The sequence below is a fragment of the Saccoglossus kowalevskii genome, chromosome 3, assembly GCF_978046115.1.
Source record: "Saccoglossus kowalevskii chromosome 3, keSacKowa6.1, whole genome shotgun sequence".
NCBI lineage: Eukaryota > Metazoa > Hemichordata > Enteropneusta > Harrimaniidae > Saccoglossus > Saccoglossus kowalevskii.
The window spans coordinates 18291002-18306279 of NC_140643.1; the positions used below are offsets into that span (position 1 = coordinate 18291002).

The following is a 15278-nucleotide window of genomic DNA, read 5'->3' on the forward strand; positions in this document are numbered from 1 at the left end:
ATGGGAAAGTTTTGGAACATAGTAGGACTGCTCATTGTGTTCATTGCAATGTACATTGCATACACATCGAGAGATACCTTCGATCCAGGTGAGATAACACTATTACTTTAATGCCCATGCCCTGTGAATTTATTAATTTGTACTTGGCTTTGTAGTTGGCGTAATAGAGACCTTGACATACGTCAGCTACGCGTACGTGATACACGACGAGAGTACATATATGAAGTGAAACCGCTCACTTCAATTTTAAAGAATGTTAGTAAACGTAAATGACACTTCGTATCCTCGGTCGTTGAAACCCACTCACACTCACAGTAAGCTGGCGCACACGTGATCATAAAGTAAATACGATATTTACTATATGGGCCGCCATCTTGAATGCAGCGTAAAACTAAATAAGAGACAAGTTGTGAAACGCGTTTTCCAGATTCCTGCAAATCAGGACAAAAATACCAATCTTTCACAAAAATGCGATCCGTTGGACGTTCTTCTATTGGACCGTCGGTTCCTGTCCTAACCTGTCAGCTCTCAATTAAGTCTAGGACTTCAGGTTTCCTGAATATTACTGACGTTTCACTGGAAACATCACCAGGCGACCCGATGAAAATATATCAACATAAGTTTTGTTTGAATTATGTTACACTAGACCACCACATGCAGGTTTTGTAAAATGTTACCAATTTAAAAATTGGCAAGGTTGAATGGAATTACTTCTGCGTGATAACAAATATATTTCCTCCTTCATTGTTTTAGGGACATTGATTTCTGCCCTTCTACCACAACATACTTCCAGTAGCCTCCAGTCCTCCGCCCAGTTTTCAACTTGGTATCCCTATGTTCATACTTTTTATTAATCAGAAATCATCTTACCGGTCACGTACATGTTAGGGGTCAATGTTTAATCAGTTATTGTTACAGTTTAAAACACTGAATTATTTATTTGATTACTGAGCGGCTTAGGGGAGCAGGAAAGTGTATTTTTGCAAGAAAAAGGCAGGACAAGCATTGTACTTATAATTCAGATAAACGAAGAAGTAGAAAAATTCAACAGGATATAGAAACTTTACTCCCCGCTCCTATCCCGCAGTACAAGTGTTCTGTCAGAATGCAGAACTGAATTAAGGAGTAGTCATTGTTACAAGTCTTCATCAAATTACACAATTGATGACATCTACTTCATGAAATATGTTAAACCTTGGAATTAGAATAATAATATTTTATTGCAGAAAGCATACGCGGGAAGCGAGTAATTGTGACTGGTGCAAGTACCGGTATTGGAGAAAAGGTCGCCTACCAATATGCAAAGCTGGGAGCCAATATACTAGTCACTGCTCGGAGAGAGGACCGACTCATGCAGGCGAGTGATATTGCAATTTCATGTAAAGAAAAATGCTGTCCCTATTGCATAGACATATACAACTCACTTTGTATTTGGCTTATACAAGTTCTTTTTATATATCGAGTTTTTAGTATCACATGGAGCACCACTCAGAGTTAATGTCATAATCCTGTAATAATCCTACTTGATTCAACCTTTATTTCGTGGTTAGAGTATTCGATTTGTGGAATGTGTCACTGCAATATAATAAACTATGACATAACCTGACAAATTTCTTCATTAGGACATGTTTTACGACATTAGCATCCTACATTTGGCGTGTTCTTTCGACAATGAAATAAAATGTATGTTTTAATAATTTCAATTCTGAAAATAGCGCCCTCTATACAAGAAAGACTATTCACATCGTTTTTAAAGACTAACGGGCACAGACTGACACCAAGGCAATGCAAAGGCTTATGAAATTGATGCAGTAAATAATATGGGCCATAAAAGTAAAAAAATAACTTTTCATTGTTTTACATCATTTACATTTTTCAAAAAATTTTCTTTCAAAACTTATGATCAAATATAAAACAGTGCTGTTGAACACCCAATTTCAAAATACACACGATGAACAAAAACGTAATATTCATTATTATTATATTCGGTATTAACCTTTGTTGTCCACCTTTGGCATTCGAACATAACATTGTTTTTAACTAGTACGTAAGTAAATATAAGGATACTTTACATATTCTGAAGATATTAACAATTTATTTTCAATGCAGGTAGTAAAGAAATGTTTTGACTTGGGTGCTCAATCCGCACATTACATTTCTCTAGACATGCAAGTCATTAACGAGACTGGTAAATTGATAACTGAAGCTGAGAAGACACTCGGTGGATTAGATTATCTCGTTTTAAACCACGCCCTCTACAACGTGGAATTATGGGATGGCGATATCGAGGGACTTCAGGCACTAATGAATATCAACTTTTTTTCTTATGCGAATCTAGCAACCAAAGCACTACCCATGCTGTCAAAGTCTAATGGTAGCATCGCTGTGGTCTCATCATTTGCAGGTAAGTCGATTATTTTCAGTTTGGTACCACAATGTCAATACCAGTCTAAAATTGTATTTTTACATCCCCAGTGATTTAACCTGTCAAATACAAACGGAAATATATTGTTATGTAGCCTTACATAGCAACATATACTCAATGTAAACCTAGAATGGAGTATTAGCCGAGGAAAAATACTATTACCGTTCTGCCACCATTATAATTTGAAAAAAATCACGTGACCCAAACCACAAACACACGCGTCTTTATTGTTGTACGTGACAACAAAAATAGTCTCTATCACGGAGTACGACGTAAAGTATGTACTACTAATGAGCTGTTTGATCTGTGGTAGGTCAACCGACGCCGGCCAACAACGCTCCCGATAAACATTTGGTGGCGTCATATTGTCCCTAAGTTACGCATGCGCAGAATACCGAGAAAACTGCGATGTACTTTGGCGTCGGTTCTAAATTATTTTAATTATTCTCGCTGTTGAACGAGAACGCGGTTCCACAGAAAGTTTAACACTGTATTTTCAGCAAGTTATATAAAGAAAAAAAAATAAGAGTTACGAAATGTGTAAATACGCAAAAAATAATTAGTTAGACATAGCTTAATATTAATATTGTGACGTGATTGGACAGAGGGCCGGTCGATTAATACACCGCGTGCAGGGTACTGAAAAAGGATAAGACAGTTATATCGTTATGTCGGATAAGACCTTCTTCTCAACCTAGTATAGCATAGTATATCATCAAGTGCACAATTGGTATATTCATTTCAGAAGCACATTGCGAATAAAACAGCGTGTATATTTATGGCATACTAGATTACTAAAGTATGGCCTATTATTACATTAGTCAAGTTGAGGTAAAAGAAGGGTATGCCTTCCTATGTTAATATAAATTGTTATGTCTATTGTCAAATACCAACAATTGCCTTTTTCTTTCTTTTCCTCGAAGTTGACTCTTCACTCTTTCACGTTATAACTAGTATTTACGTACAATGCTTTCTATTGCGTAACATACAATTTATACTTAAGCAGCTGTAGAGCAAGTATTAATCGGGCCAACAATTGTTCATATTATAATAATCATTGTGTTGTTTGTCTTGCAGGTTTGGTCACTATACCTTCTATGACTACCTATTCTGCCTCCAAACACGCATTGAATGGGTTCTTTGAAGGATTTAGGCTTGAACTTAATTATAAGAACATCAATGTATCTGTAACACTGCTTTTACTTGGGGTTGTAACCACTGATCATGCAATTGAATTGATACAAGATCGTGAAATGTTTACAAAATACGGCGATCCAGATGAGGCTGCCACTTTCATCATGAAGGCTACGAGTGCCAAACAGACATGGGCTTACTACCCTTGGGTTGCAGCCAGAATACCTGAAATAATACACACTATTTCACGTGATCTATGTGATGTCATGATGAGATTGAAAAATTGAATGCCAAATATATCGTGTAGTCGACTGAAACATAACCACTACTGTTGAACAAAGCATATAATACAAACATGTGACAGTGTGACGTCAGAAGGTTGACATGCTTGCATCAATTACAAATAACATATAATAAATAATGATTAAATGCATTTGAATCATAGATGAATGTTAAGCAGATGTAGAATACATCTGAAATAATGATTTAGCAACTCCTTAAATTATACTCAAGTTATTACAAGGGTGGTAGGCAAAAGTGCCTGCGTTAATACAATACTAGAAATAATACATGAATATTAACTTATTCTTAGATAAAATAGGTTAATAGTGACATTCTAGAAATGGAAAAAACAGTACTGCAAGCATTGCCGTGGTGACATGTTTTTATCTAACTCGTAAATGTAGTGATTTTGCGTCTTGCTCAGACTCCGAATTTTAGTATACGCACGTATAGCGCGTACAAGACATGGCCACGTGCTTCTTAAAACGTTCAAATGTAGGACGCTTTCAGCCCGCTCTTCATAATGAATAGACGGGGTATGAAACATCCAAAGCTGACCAATAGGTGATCGCAATATAGAACACGTGACCTGCAATTTTTCGTCCAATGCTCGTACCATTGCGTACGTGTACCATGCTCTTCTTCGCATTATTATGCATGTATGCCTTTTATAAAACAAGGTACACACCATGTTCAATCATTAAAAAACATAATTCACTAATCTGAGCTCAATATCGAACGTTTGCTGTGAAATGCAGAAACTTTAATAATCGTTGTTGTGCGATCACTCATGATGCATCGCTGTCACTAGATGCATAGCTGCCGTTCTGTGCATATTTAAATCTAGTTCGATGACGGGCGAAATATTCATACCGGCACTAAAACAACGATATACCATCGCACCACTGCAGCTACTGATGCGTTCTTAACAATCAACTTCCCGGGTGACTCTGATTTTAAACAATATTTGTACAGCCGGCGTCAGGGTGCGATAACTTAGAAAATAGGCCCGATCAAGCAAAATTTTCAATATGTTCATGAATAATTTGGTTTATTTCTGTATTCATGAAAAAAACCACCAAAACTATCACATGAAAATTACGTATTTTACGCTAAAATAATGATGACAAAGAAACGAGGTTATTGATATCTGTATGGAGAGAATAGAATATTCAAAGAATGATGGACGGAACGGAACGTCTGGGGATTGTAGAGAATATGCTGTGATTGCAGAGAAAGCGGCTGAAAGGGGTTGGACAGGACGTCATTACAATGTCAACGGACGATCAAAACATCAAAGTTTACGTATAAAGTACAGAGAAGTGACTGAGCACAACAACAGAAGCGGTGGAATATTATTCTTATGTTGTCAAATTGAGGAAAGTGTGAACAAATGATTTATTCCTTGCCTTTTTTTTTTATCTTGCAGTGTGTATAATGTGTCACTACCAGTATTATTATATTGTTGTATTTTAAATTATTGCGGATAACAGAAATTTATAGTATATCCATCTTTTTTGTGCGAAATTTATTTTTAGCTCCGCTCTCTCCAAAATAGTCAATAATGAATGGTCAATTGTTTGTTACCAGGAAGAAAGCATTTGTGCCACAGCTGCTCTGCTGCATCTTTCTGCAGTTATGGCAAGTTTTTAATTGTTTAATAAGCAATTCCGATCAAATAATAGATTGGTTTCAAACCTGCCATGTTTTAGAACGTGTTTTATTTTAAGCTGAGAATGTTGAACATTTCGACAGTGATTTTTCTACTGTTGTTTTTATCTCAACCACTATAGTGGAAAGTTCTCTTTTATGACATCCAATATACCTGTACACATACACACACCATTTATCCGCCGTGCAGGCTGTGTTTACCGCCTAATTATTCTTGCATTTTATTTATTTTTATTTTCAATGCCTAAAATATAAAATTACCATGTTAATAATACATTGGTTTAAACAAAATTGTTTCGTTTAGAATCCATAAAAGACCTGTATTTTTCTTAGAGATAAAGCAAGTAAACCCCCACACTTCAGCATTCTCAACAGCCATGTCTTGTAAGGTCATGGCCTAACTCTGTGCCCTTGTGTTCACCGGCAAGGACTTCGTCGAGGTTAATTTAGAACGTTGCATAACGAAGGATTTAAAAATATAGTAAATATAGTATATTATGCTGGTGTATCTTGTAGTATACAAGATTGCAACGTGTATTTTTTCAAACTGATTAATTTTTGAATAAATCAACCAGAAGTCTGCCGTGGAATGCAATTATTGATGGCTGTCCTTTTGACTTTTCTTAATTCAGAAATAATAATTAGATTGACAATAAATATATCATTTTGATTTATGAATGTTTTTTTATTTGAGATTACAATATTGTATTTAAACTGCAATGTTAATTGTCTATTGTAGGGTAATATTGAATATAGACATGCAAATGAGGCTATGGCTGACTAACTGACAGGGCATTCTGTTTCAAACGGTGACCATACAACATTCATACCTCAACGACACGTACACATATCAACATGGGAAAGTTAGGGAACATAGTAGGACTGCTCATTGTGTTCATTGCAATGTACATTGCATACACATCGAGAGATACCTTCGATCCAGGTGAGATAACACTATTACTTTAAGTCCTGTGCATGTATTAATTTGTACAGCATAGTTACGACAATGGTTGGGCTTTCAGAAGACCTTGACATACATCAGCTACGCGTACGTGATATGCGGCGAGTGCATATATAAAGTCAATTGTAAAGTACATTGCCGCTCACTTCAATCTTAAACAATGTTAATTAACATAAATTTCACCTCGTATCCTCAGCCGTTTAAACTCATGCCCACTGTTCTTGACTACGGCGGCAATCTCTGTTTCAATACGTCACAATGTACGTCTTGTGTCGATGCAACAAGTAGCGGTGTAGTGCATTTTCGCTTCGTTGCACACGGGTGCTTGGCATACCTAGCATTAGCGATTTGTATCACGGCAAGGATGCTGCCACAGACAAGAGAACCTGCCATGTCAACACCCCCATCCCACACAAGCATTCTGCTCACACACGTGCGTTGGTCCTCAGAGTATTAACAAAACAGTTCAGCTGCTAGAAATATTAAATGCGTCTAACTTCAATTGTAAGCTCTCCCCATATATAGAACGGCCAAACGCATATCAATTCAGCCAGTCGCATCACAAGTATCCGACCTTGTCCAATAAACAGGTAGCAACTTCTAATACATCGGCTGCTCCAACATTCTTATATAGTTCAGTTATTGCTAAAGTATAAAACACTAAATTATTTATTTGATTACTACGCGGCAGGGGAGCAAGAAAGTGTATTCTTGCAAGAAAAAGACATGAAAGGCATTCTAATCTAATATGCAAAACTGGGAGTTAATATATTAGTCACTGCTCGGAGAGAAAACCGAATCAAACAGGTGAGTGATTTTACAATTGCATGTAAGGAAAACGTCTGTCCCTGTTGCATACACATATATACATCACCTTGTATTTGGCATATAAATATTCGTTTTATATATCAAGATTTTAGTATCGCACAGAGCAGCATTTCGAGTTAATGTCATAATCCTGTAATAATCCTACTTGATTCAATCTTTATTTCGTGGTTAGAGTATATGATTTGAGAAATGTGTCACTGCAATATATTAAACTATGACATAACCTGATCAATTTAATCATTATGACATGTTTCACTATATTAGCATCTTACATTTGTTCTTTCGACAATGAAATAAAATATATACAAGTAAAAAAGTAACTTGTCATTGTTTTCCATAATGCAGATTTTTCATGAATGTTTTCTTTCAAAATAGTTGATAAAATATAAAACAGTGCTGTAGGATGCTCAATTTCAAAATAAGTACGAAATGAACAAAAGCGTAATATTCATTATAGTATCAAGTTTTTGTAAGTTTGTTGCCCACCACTGCCTTCGAACAAAATCATTTTTTTTATTTTAATTATAATCAATTAAATTACAAAACAAGGAAATTAATACAAAATCAGAGTTGAGAAAAGCAAAGTGAGTTACATCTACACATTTACATTTACACACAAAACAAAACAAAATGGGAGAATCTCAATAAATCAATTCATTCCGAATCTTAGTCATCCAAATAGCTCGTCAGCGGGCCCCACTTCAAAATAAAATTATTTGTTAGAGAAGGAGTTAAATTTGTATAGCGACTCGTATTTAACAAGTATTTCCCTATTAAAATGAGGTGATTTAATAAAGTAACATCCCTTTTGATTCCAAAGAATATATTCTCCATATATATGTCCATAGTTTCCGCAAATTTTGAATTAATTTCCAAAAAATAATTCGCATTTTAGCATTTCCAGAATAGGTGCTTTATTGTTTCCTCTTGTTTTCAATATATACATTTATTATAAGTTCCAAGTTTGTTCTGGGAAGAATAATAATTTCGAGTAAGAATACGATGTAAAATTTTAAATTGTAAATTTATCATTTTGTAGTTCAACACGGTTTCCAAATTTCCAAAACGATTTGCATATCCTGCATTATTCCATTTTTTGATTTAATGCCGGACTTTCATATCGTACTTTGACCAATATATTATAAAAGTCACGTGTTTTTCTGATGTAAAATTAAGATCATCTACCAGCAACTTTGTCTTCCAGGATCTTGGAATTGCATGCAATATAGTCACATATGTTAAAAAGTTTGTTTTGATTTTATATTTATTTGTAAACTGTTCGTATGACGTTAGGTGACCATTGTTGCTACACACCTATGCTTTCTATTCCATTACTTAACCACTGTCCACAAAATAGTGAATTTCCACCTTCTAATATATATCTATTATTCTACAAAATTTCCGATCGCACATCAACCGGAGGGTTGTGATAGTCCGGCTAAGTTTAGATGGGTCGTAATTATATTTCAGTAGAAATTTTAAGCCCTCATATATCCAAAAATAGCTTATTGTGATTACACCCCAAGAAGCACGTGTTTCCATAATTGGTATTGCATATGCAAGCGTAAATGCCGTGTTGTCTAATTCTAAAGCAATCATTCTCAAGAAGCCACCATCTTCTTTATCTTGTATTAGGATATTTTTTTAATATAGTGCCTTATTCATTACTAAAGAAATCCAGTTTATTACGACCTTGCGTCTTTTATATCTTTTTTATGGAAATGGATTTTATCCATCACACAGAGCAAGTTGGTATCCCTCAAAACCTTAGCTATAGTTACTTTGCCACTAAAGGTCAGATTACAAGATTTCTATATATACAACGTCTAAGCCTGGAAAACTATGAAACTATGTCCATTCAAGTATAAGGAGGCCTTCACAAATTTTCATTGGATCTATCAATAGAAAATTAGTCTCATTAATGAAACCATACATAATGTTCTCAAGTTGATTCTTTATAATAATATATATAATACATTGCATTAACATTTGTTCCTTCTAATTTAAGCAATTTTTTTTTTTTTGCTAATTCAACTGCAGTTGTCGGAGTGTTATATTTTAAAAAGTCAAAACAACTCTGACCATCGACAGTTGCGGTTTCTTGTATTAAGTTGTATTATTAAATTTTACAAAGCGAAAAGAAATGTTGCACTAAAATGTTCACCTACAGGAATGAAGTATTTGTTTGCCACACATTTGCTTTAAAGATATTTTCTTTACACAGAACACTTCCTGAATGTACTCATCGTGGACACAGTCGTTAAAGACAAAATATATTATATCTTATTTACATTATACCACCAATGTAAAGCGCTTAGCATATACTAATCATTATTTGTTTTAATTATATATGTCAATCAGTATAAGGATACTTTACATTTTCTGAAGATAATAATATTTTTATTTCAATGCAGGTAGTAAAGAAATGTTTAGACTTGGGTGCTCAATCCGCACATTACAATTCTCTAGACATGCAAGTCATTAACGAGACTGGTAAATTGATAACTGAAGCTGAGAAGACACTCGGTGGATTAGATTATCTCGTATTAAACCACGGCCTCTACTATTTGGAATTATGTGAATCTAGCAACCAAAGCACTACCCATACTGTCAAAGTCTAATGGTAGCATCGCTGTGGTCTCATCTTTTTCTGATAAGTTTATTATTTTCAGTTTGGTACCACAGTTGTCCATAGCAGCCGCAAAATCGTATTTTTATATCCATAGTGACGGTTGACATCCAAGGTTGTGGTACCCTCCAATTTTTGTGCTATGGCGGGCTTCAAAGTTATTCGTTCGAGAACTTCGGTAAATGTTGACAAAAGTGTAGGATTTGACCTCAGTTCATAAATTTGAAGCTCAATAAATTATTTATACATGCTGTTCGACGCTGGTGATCAAATATAATCAGTTTAGGCCCAGCTTTTGCAGTTCGTTTGTTTGATATGATTATTCATTCTAAAAAACAATAAAATGGCCACGACCGGATCAGTTGAGTGACCAAGGAGTAGCATGGCGTATAATTGTAGCAGGGCTGTTCAAACGTTTTTTCATCGCTTAATACTATATGTTGCAGTTCATTACCCGATCACAAAAAGTCGTCTTCACGAATTTGAAACTGTCTGACAATGTTCAAAATATATTAAATACATACGTAAATATATTGATCTCAGAGAGGCATCAATGTTCCGACATTCAATGTTCTGGAAGAGTTTTCAACATTTTATTATGACTCAGAAAGATGATCAGGGGTATCATATAATAGTAGGATGGACTCATTTGACATAATTTCCTGTCGTTGAGGTGCATTGTTAGGTAAACTAATTTTGCTAAAACTGATCTGTACATGTTATTTGTGAAAGGATCATTACCGTCTCGAGGGGGATGCTTCTCTCTTCTCGCCAAAAGAAAACCACGTCACTGTCGCCTACTCAGCAGCGGTTGGTCGGTGGTGCACGATTTACTTCATTCACCGCTACCTCCGCTGTTGTCGAATGGGGGGGGGGGCAGGGCCACATCAGCACGAATCTCTGAGTTCCGCAAGCGGTCTGCATGCTCTTCAGTTGCGTCTCGTTGCGGGGAGTACCCGTGTAGTGTTTTTTTGAAGGCCTTGCGGGAACCGTTGAATGGACGTTGCATCTCGGTTTGATGCAGAGGTCATGTTCGTTTGTTCAATCGATCGATCAACAAGCTCCCACTCTCTGCGTTTTTTTTGTCTCTCAGGTTTTGTTACTACATATTAAACGAACGAAATAACACCGACGAATCTTGGTGGTGGATCACTCGGCTCGTGCGGTGATGAAGAATGCAGCCACCTGCATGAACTAGTGTGAATTGCAGGACACATCGATCATCAACACTTCAAACACACATTGGTTTTGTAGGATTCTTTCTGCCTCACCAAGACTGCCCCACAATTGGCGGGCGCTGAGCTATCGCGAACAAGTACCGCAAAGGAAAGTTGAAAAGAACTTTGAAAAGAGAGTTCAAGAGTACGTGAAACCGCCGAGAAGCAAACGGGTGGGCCCACAGTGTCAGCCCAGGAGATTCAACTCGGCTTTCTTTGGTGCTTGGTCTTCCCGCGTCTGCGGATCCGTCGAGGACCGCGCGATGCCCCAGGCGAAGCGCTCGCGATCGGTTCCCTCAACGGTGACCTCGGCCATGACCCGTATCTGGTCAGAAGGTGGCCGCAGTTCGGGGCGTCTCTTATTCGCTTCAGCGTTTGGGGTTTTCCTTCTCGCCGCAAAGCTTACAGCCGGCTTTGGCGTCGGGGAGCTCTGGCCGGACCGAAACTATGACGTGCCCGCTCTCTTTTTCTTTCGGGGCAAAAAGGGCCGGGACAGTTGACCGAATTACAATTCCCTATCCCTAGCACAACGGGTGTTCATAAGATTGCCTGGGATCTGTCAGCCAGGAAGGTGACACCCACTGATCCCTTCAGTGTAGCACGCGTGCGGCCCCGGACATCTAAGGGCATCACTGACCTACTATTGCTCAATCTCGGGCGTCTAAACGACACTTGTCCCTCTAAGAAGTCGGTCGCTGACAAGTTAAGATTAGCACTACTATTTAGCAAGCCAGAGTCTTGTTTGTTATCGGAATGAATCTGACAAATCACTCCACCAACTAAGAACGGCCATGCACCACCATCCACGAAATCAAGAAAGAGCCTTCAATCTGTCAATCCTCGCCCTGTCCGGGCCGGGTGAGTTTTCTCGTGTTCAGTCAAATTAAGTCGCAGACTCCACTCCTGGTGGTGCCCTTCCATTAAGTTTTAGCTTTGCAACCATACTGCCCCAGAACCCAAAACTTTGATTTCCCGGAGGCTGCCCATGGGGCTAGAGAGTAGAGAGTAACGTCGGCAGATCACCAGTCGGCATCGTTTACAGTCGGAACTAGGACGGTATCTGATCGTCTTCAAACCTCTGACTTTTGTTCTTGATCAATGAAAACAAATGCTTGGCAAATGCTTTCACAGTCATATGTTTTGCAACGATCCAAGAATTTGGACGATCCAAGAAATGCCCCCATAGAAAGAAGGTGTCTCATCCCAGGCAACTTGCGCCGAGTCCAGGAGAGTTGGCGCTTTCCTCGCCGATTTGCACTCTCCGAGTGCCATTCCTTTCAACACCCTCCCTTATGTGTGGTGCGTAATTCCTGGGAATCGCTGGGGGGTTAAAAAAAGAGAAGGGCACCCCTGTTGTCACATCGAAAGAGGTGTCTCGTCCCAGGCAACTTGCGCCGAGTCAAGGAGAGTTGGCGCTTGCCTCGCCGATTTGCACTCTCCGAGTGCCCTTCCTTTCAACACCCTCCCTTATGTATGGTGCGTAAATCCTGGGAATCACTGGGGGTTGAAAAAAGGGAAGGGCACCCCTGTTGTCACATCGAGAGAATGTGTCTTGTCCCAGGCAACTTGCGCCGAGTCCAGGAGAGTTGGCGCTCGCCTCGCCGATTTGCGTTCTCAGTGCCCTTCCTTTCAACACCCTCCCTTATGTACGGTGCGTAATTCCTGTGAATCGCTGGGGTTGAAAAAAATGAAAAGACACCCCTGTTGTCACATCGAAAGAAGGTGTCTCGTCCCAGGCAACTTGCGCCGAGTCAAGGAGAGTTGGCGCTCGCCTTGCCGATTTGTATACACACAAAAGCAAATACTATATTAAACATTGCGAATCTATGCAATACAGGTAGAACTGATATTTACACACAACAATTTTTATTGTGCGAGGTACGATTTATACCTCAACAGCTGTACAGAAAGTACAAATCGGGTGATTAATTGTTCATATTATAATAATCATTGTGTTGTTTGTCTTGCAGGTTTGGTCACTATACCTGCTATGATTACCTATTCTGCATCGAAACACGCAGAATAGATTCTTTGAAGGATTTAGGCTTGAACTTAATTATAAGAACATCAATGTATCTGTAACATTGCTTTTACTTGGCGCTGTAGCCACTGATCATTTAATTGATCTGGTACAAGTGAATGACATATTGGTAAAATATGGAGATCCAGATGACGCTGCCACTTTCATCATGAAGGGCACAAGTTATAAACAGACATGGGCTTACTACCTTTGGTCTGCAGTCAGACTTCCTGAAATAACGCATACTATTTCACGTGATCTATGTGATGTCATGATGAGAATGAACAGTTGAATGCCAAAGATATCATGTACTCTACTGCATCTTAACCTTAGCACTACTGTTTAAACGTCACATATAATACAAATATGTGACAATGTGACGTCAGAAGGTGGAGATGCTTGCATTATCTAAATATTACATATATGAAATAATAATTGAATGCATTTGAATAACAGATTTTTATGTTAAGCAGAAAAAGAATAAATCTTAAATAATAATTTAACAACTTCAAAAATTATACTTAGGTTATTTGACACTATATTGCTAATCTTAACCAACTCGTTTCTATTAATTACGATAAACTGTCTAACTATTCGAAGGCTACTACTTTAATTCAACATTTATCCTCTTCTGTTCCGGTGGTCAGTGCTGTGAAAAGCTTTACCGAAATCAATGAATACACCATACCAACAACTCTCTATCGTAATGCTTATTCTGAAGCTAATTAAAAATCATGTTAAACTTCTTAGAAAATATATAGCTTATTTGTTTTCTTCTATTTCAAATATTTTGTCAATTATGGTTGATATAAATATATGCCTATAATTACGAACATTGTAAAAGGATTCTTAATGGATTGGAGTAACTTTAGCACTTTTAATTGATTTGAAGGAAAATGCCAGTCTTACAATAATATATATATGATATAGGTTGGTTTGCAGAATGTCGAGTATACAGATTGTCAAAATCCAAAAGTAGTTGAATAACATTTTTGATAAGAATTTATGTATACAATGATAGTCAGGCCATTATTCACGAACAATTTATTGAGCTCATTAGATGCATTTTGATCTGTAGATACTATCTTCATTGTTTGTTGTATTAGTATATTTGATCTAAGTGACGTTCTACTCATAATTCCATTAATCGTATTTTTAGATTGTATTGTTTCCCCCGTTCCCATCATGAACTCATTATTCGGTTCTATGCCAGATTTTAAAAAAAATGCTACTAGTACAAGTCTGCTAAAATATTATTTATTACTACAGTGACCTTTCCCAATTGCAAAATAATGCCGACTTCCATTCCACACCACAGTTTAATAATCCCCGTACAGTCTGACGAAACCCACATGCGTTTCATGAATTTAAACACAAGCTGTCTTTGTAAACATAGAAAAGGATTGACTCAGTGAGATACAAGCATGGCACTGGCACTATGATCTCTCGTATTTAAACTTAAAATGCATACATTTGGTATTACTATAGTTGTAAATAATGTCATGTGAGACATTTGATAGAAGGCGCAATGACTCGTGCGTATATATACATATATAATACATGTTACGATAAAAAAAATCCATGAAACAATGTCCAGTGATTGTCTCTGTCAAATACATTAGAAGTATACGAATACACTACTATCGAGGGAATTGATGAATACATAACAACAATGGAGTGTCTCTTCTTAAACCCAGGTACCTCTCACGTCTTTCGAAAACAACACTCTTGAGCAAAACCGAAGTAAAAGCAAATAGGTAGGTAGTTGTCCTTACTAGTGACATCACAATTCTTGTCATTCAAACGTTGTAGTAAAACAACCTGTACTATATTATTAAGAACAAAGCCATAAGTCATTATGCACACATGAATATCGTCATAGATGTTTGGATGAGCGTTCGCAAGATTGTCAGTACACGGGCCAAACCGCCAGATTTCCAAAACAGGAACAAAATAATTATTTTAAGAAATGTATTACGCAACTGATGAATTAAACTATTTTAAAAATGGTCCACCCACACATCACAATTTCTGTTTCACTCGTATCGTATCGTCAACTTGCTCCCAGAAGACACTATGCTTCTCATTAATACATGAACATGCCAGTTAGT

The 15278-nt window shown here is 37.2% G+C and overlaps 1 protein-coding gene and 1 pseudogene across 1 annotated transcript; both read left to right on the top strand.

The window, feature by feature from the left end:
• On the top strand, positions 1-3846 carry LOC100374331 (hydroxysteroid 11-beta-dehydrogenase 1-like protein). Its single transcript, XM_085497333.1, has 4 exons — positions 1-88; positions 1227-1361; positions 2114-2404; positions 3503-3846. Exons 1-4 carry the CDS (start codon positions 1-3, stop codon positions 3844-3846), a joined length of 858 nt encoding a protein of 285 aa, XP_085353459.1.
• Positions 3847-11063: 7217 nt separating this feature from the next.
• On the top strand, positions 11064-11223 carry LOC146747529 (5.8S ribosomal RNA; annotated as a pseudogene).
• The last annotated feature ends 4055 nt before the right edge of the window (positions 11224-15278 follow it).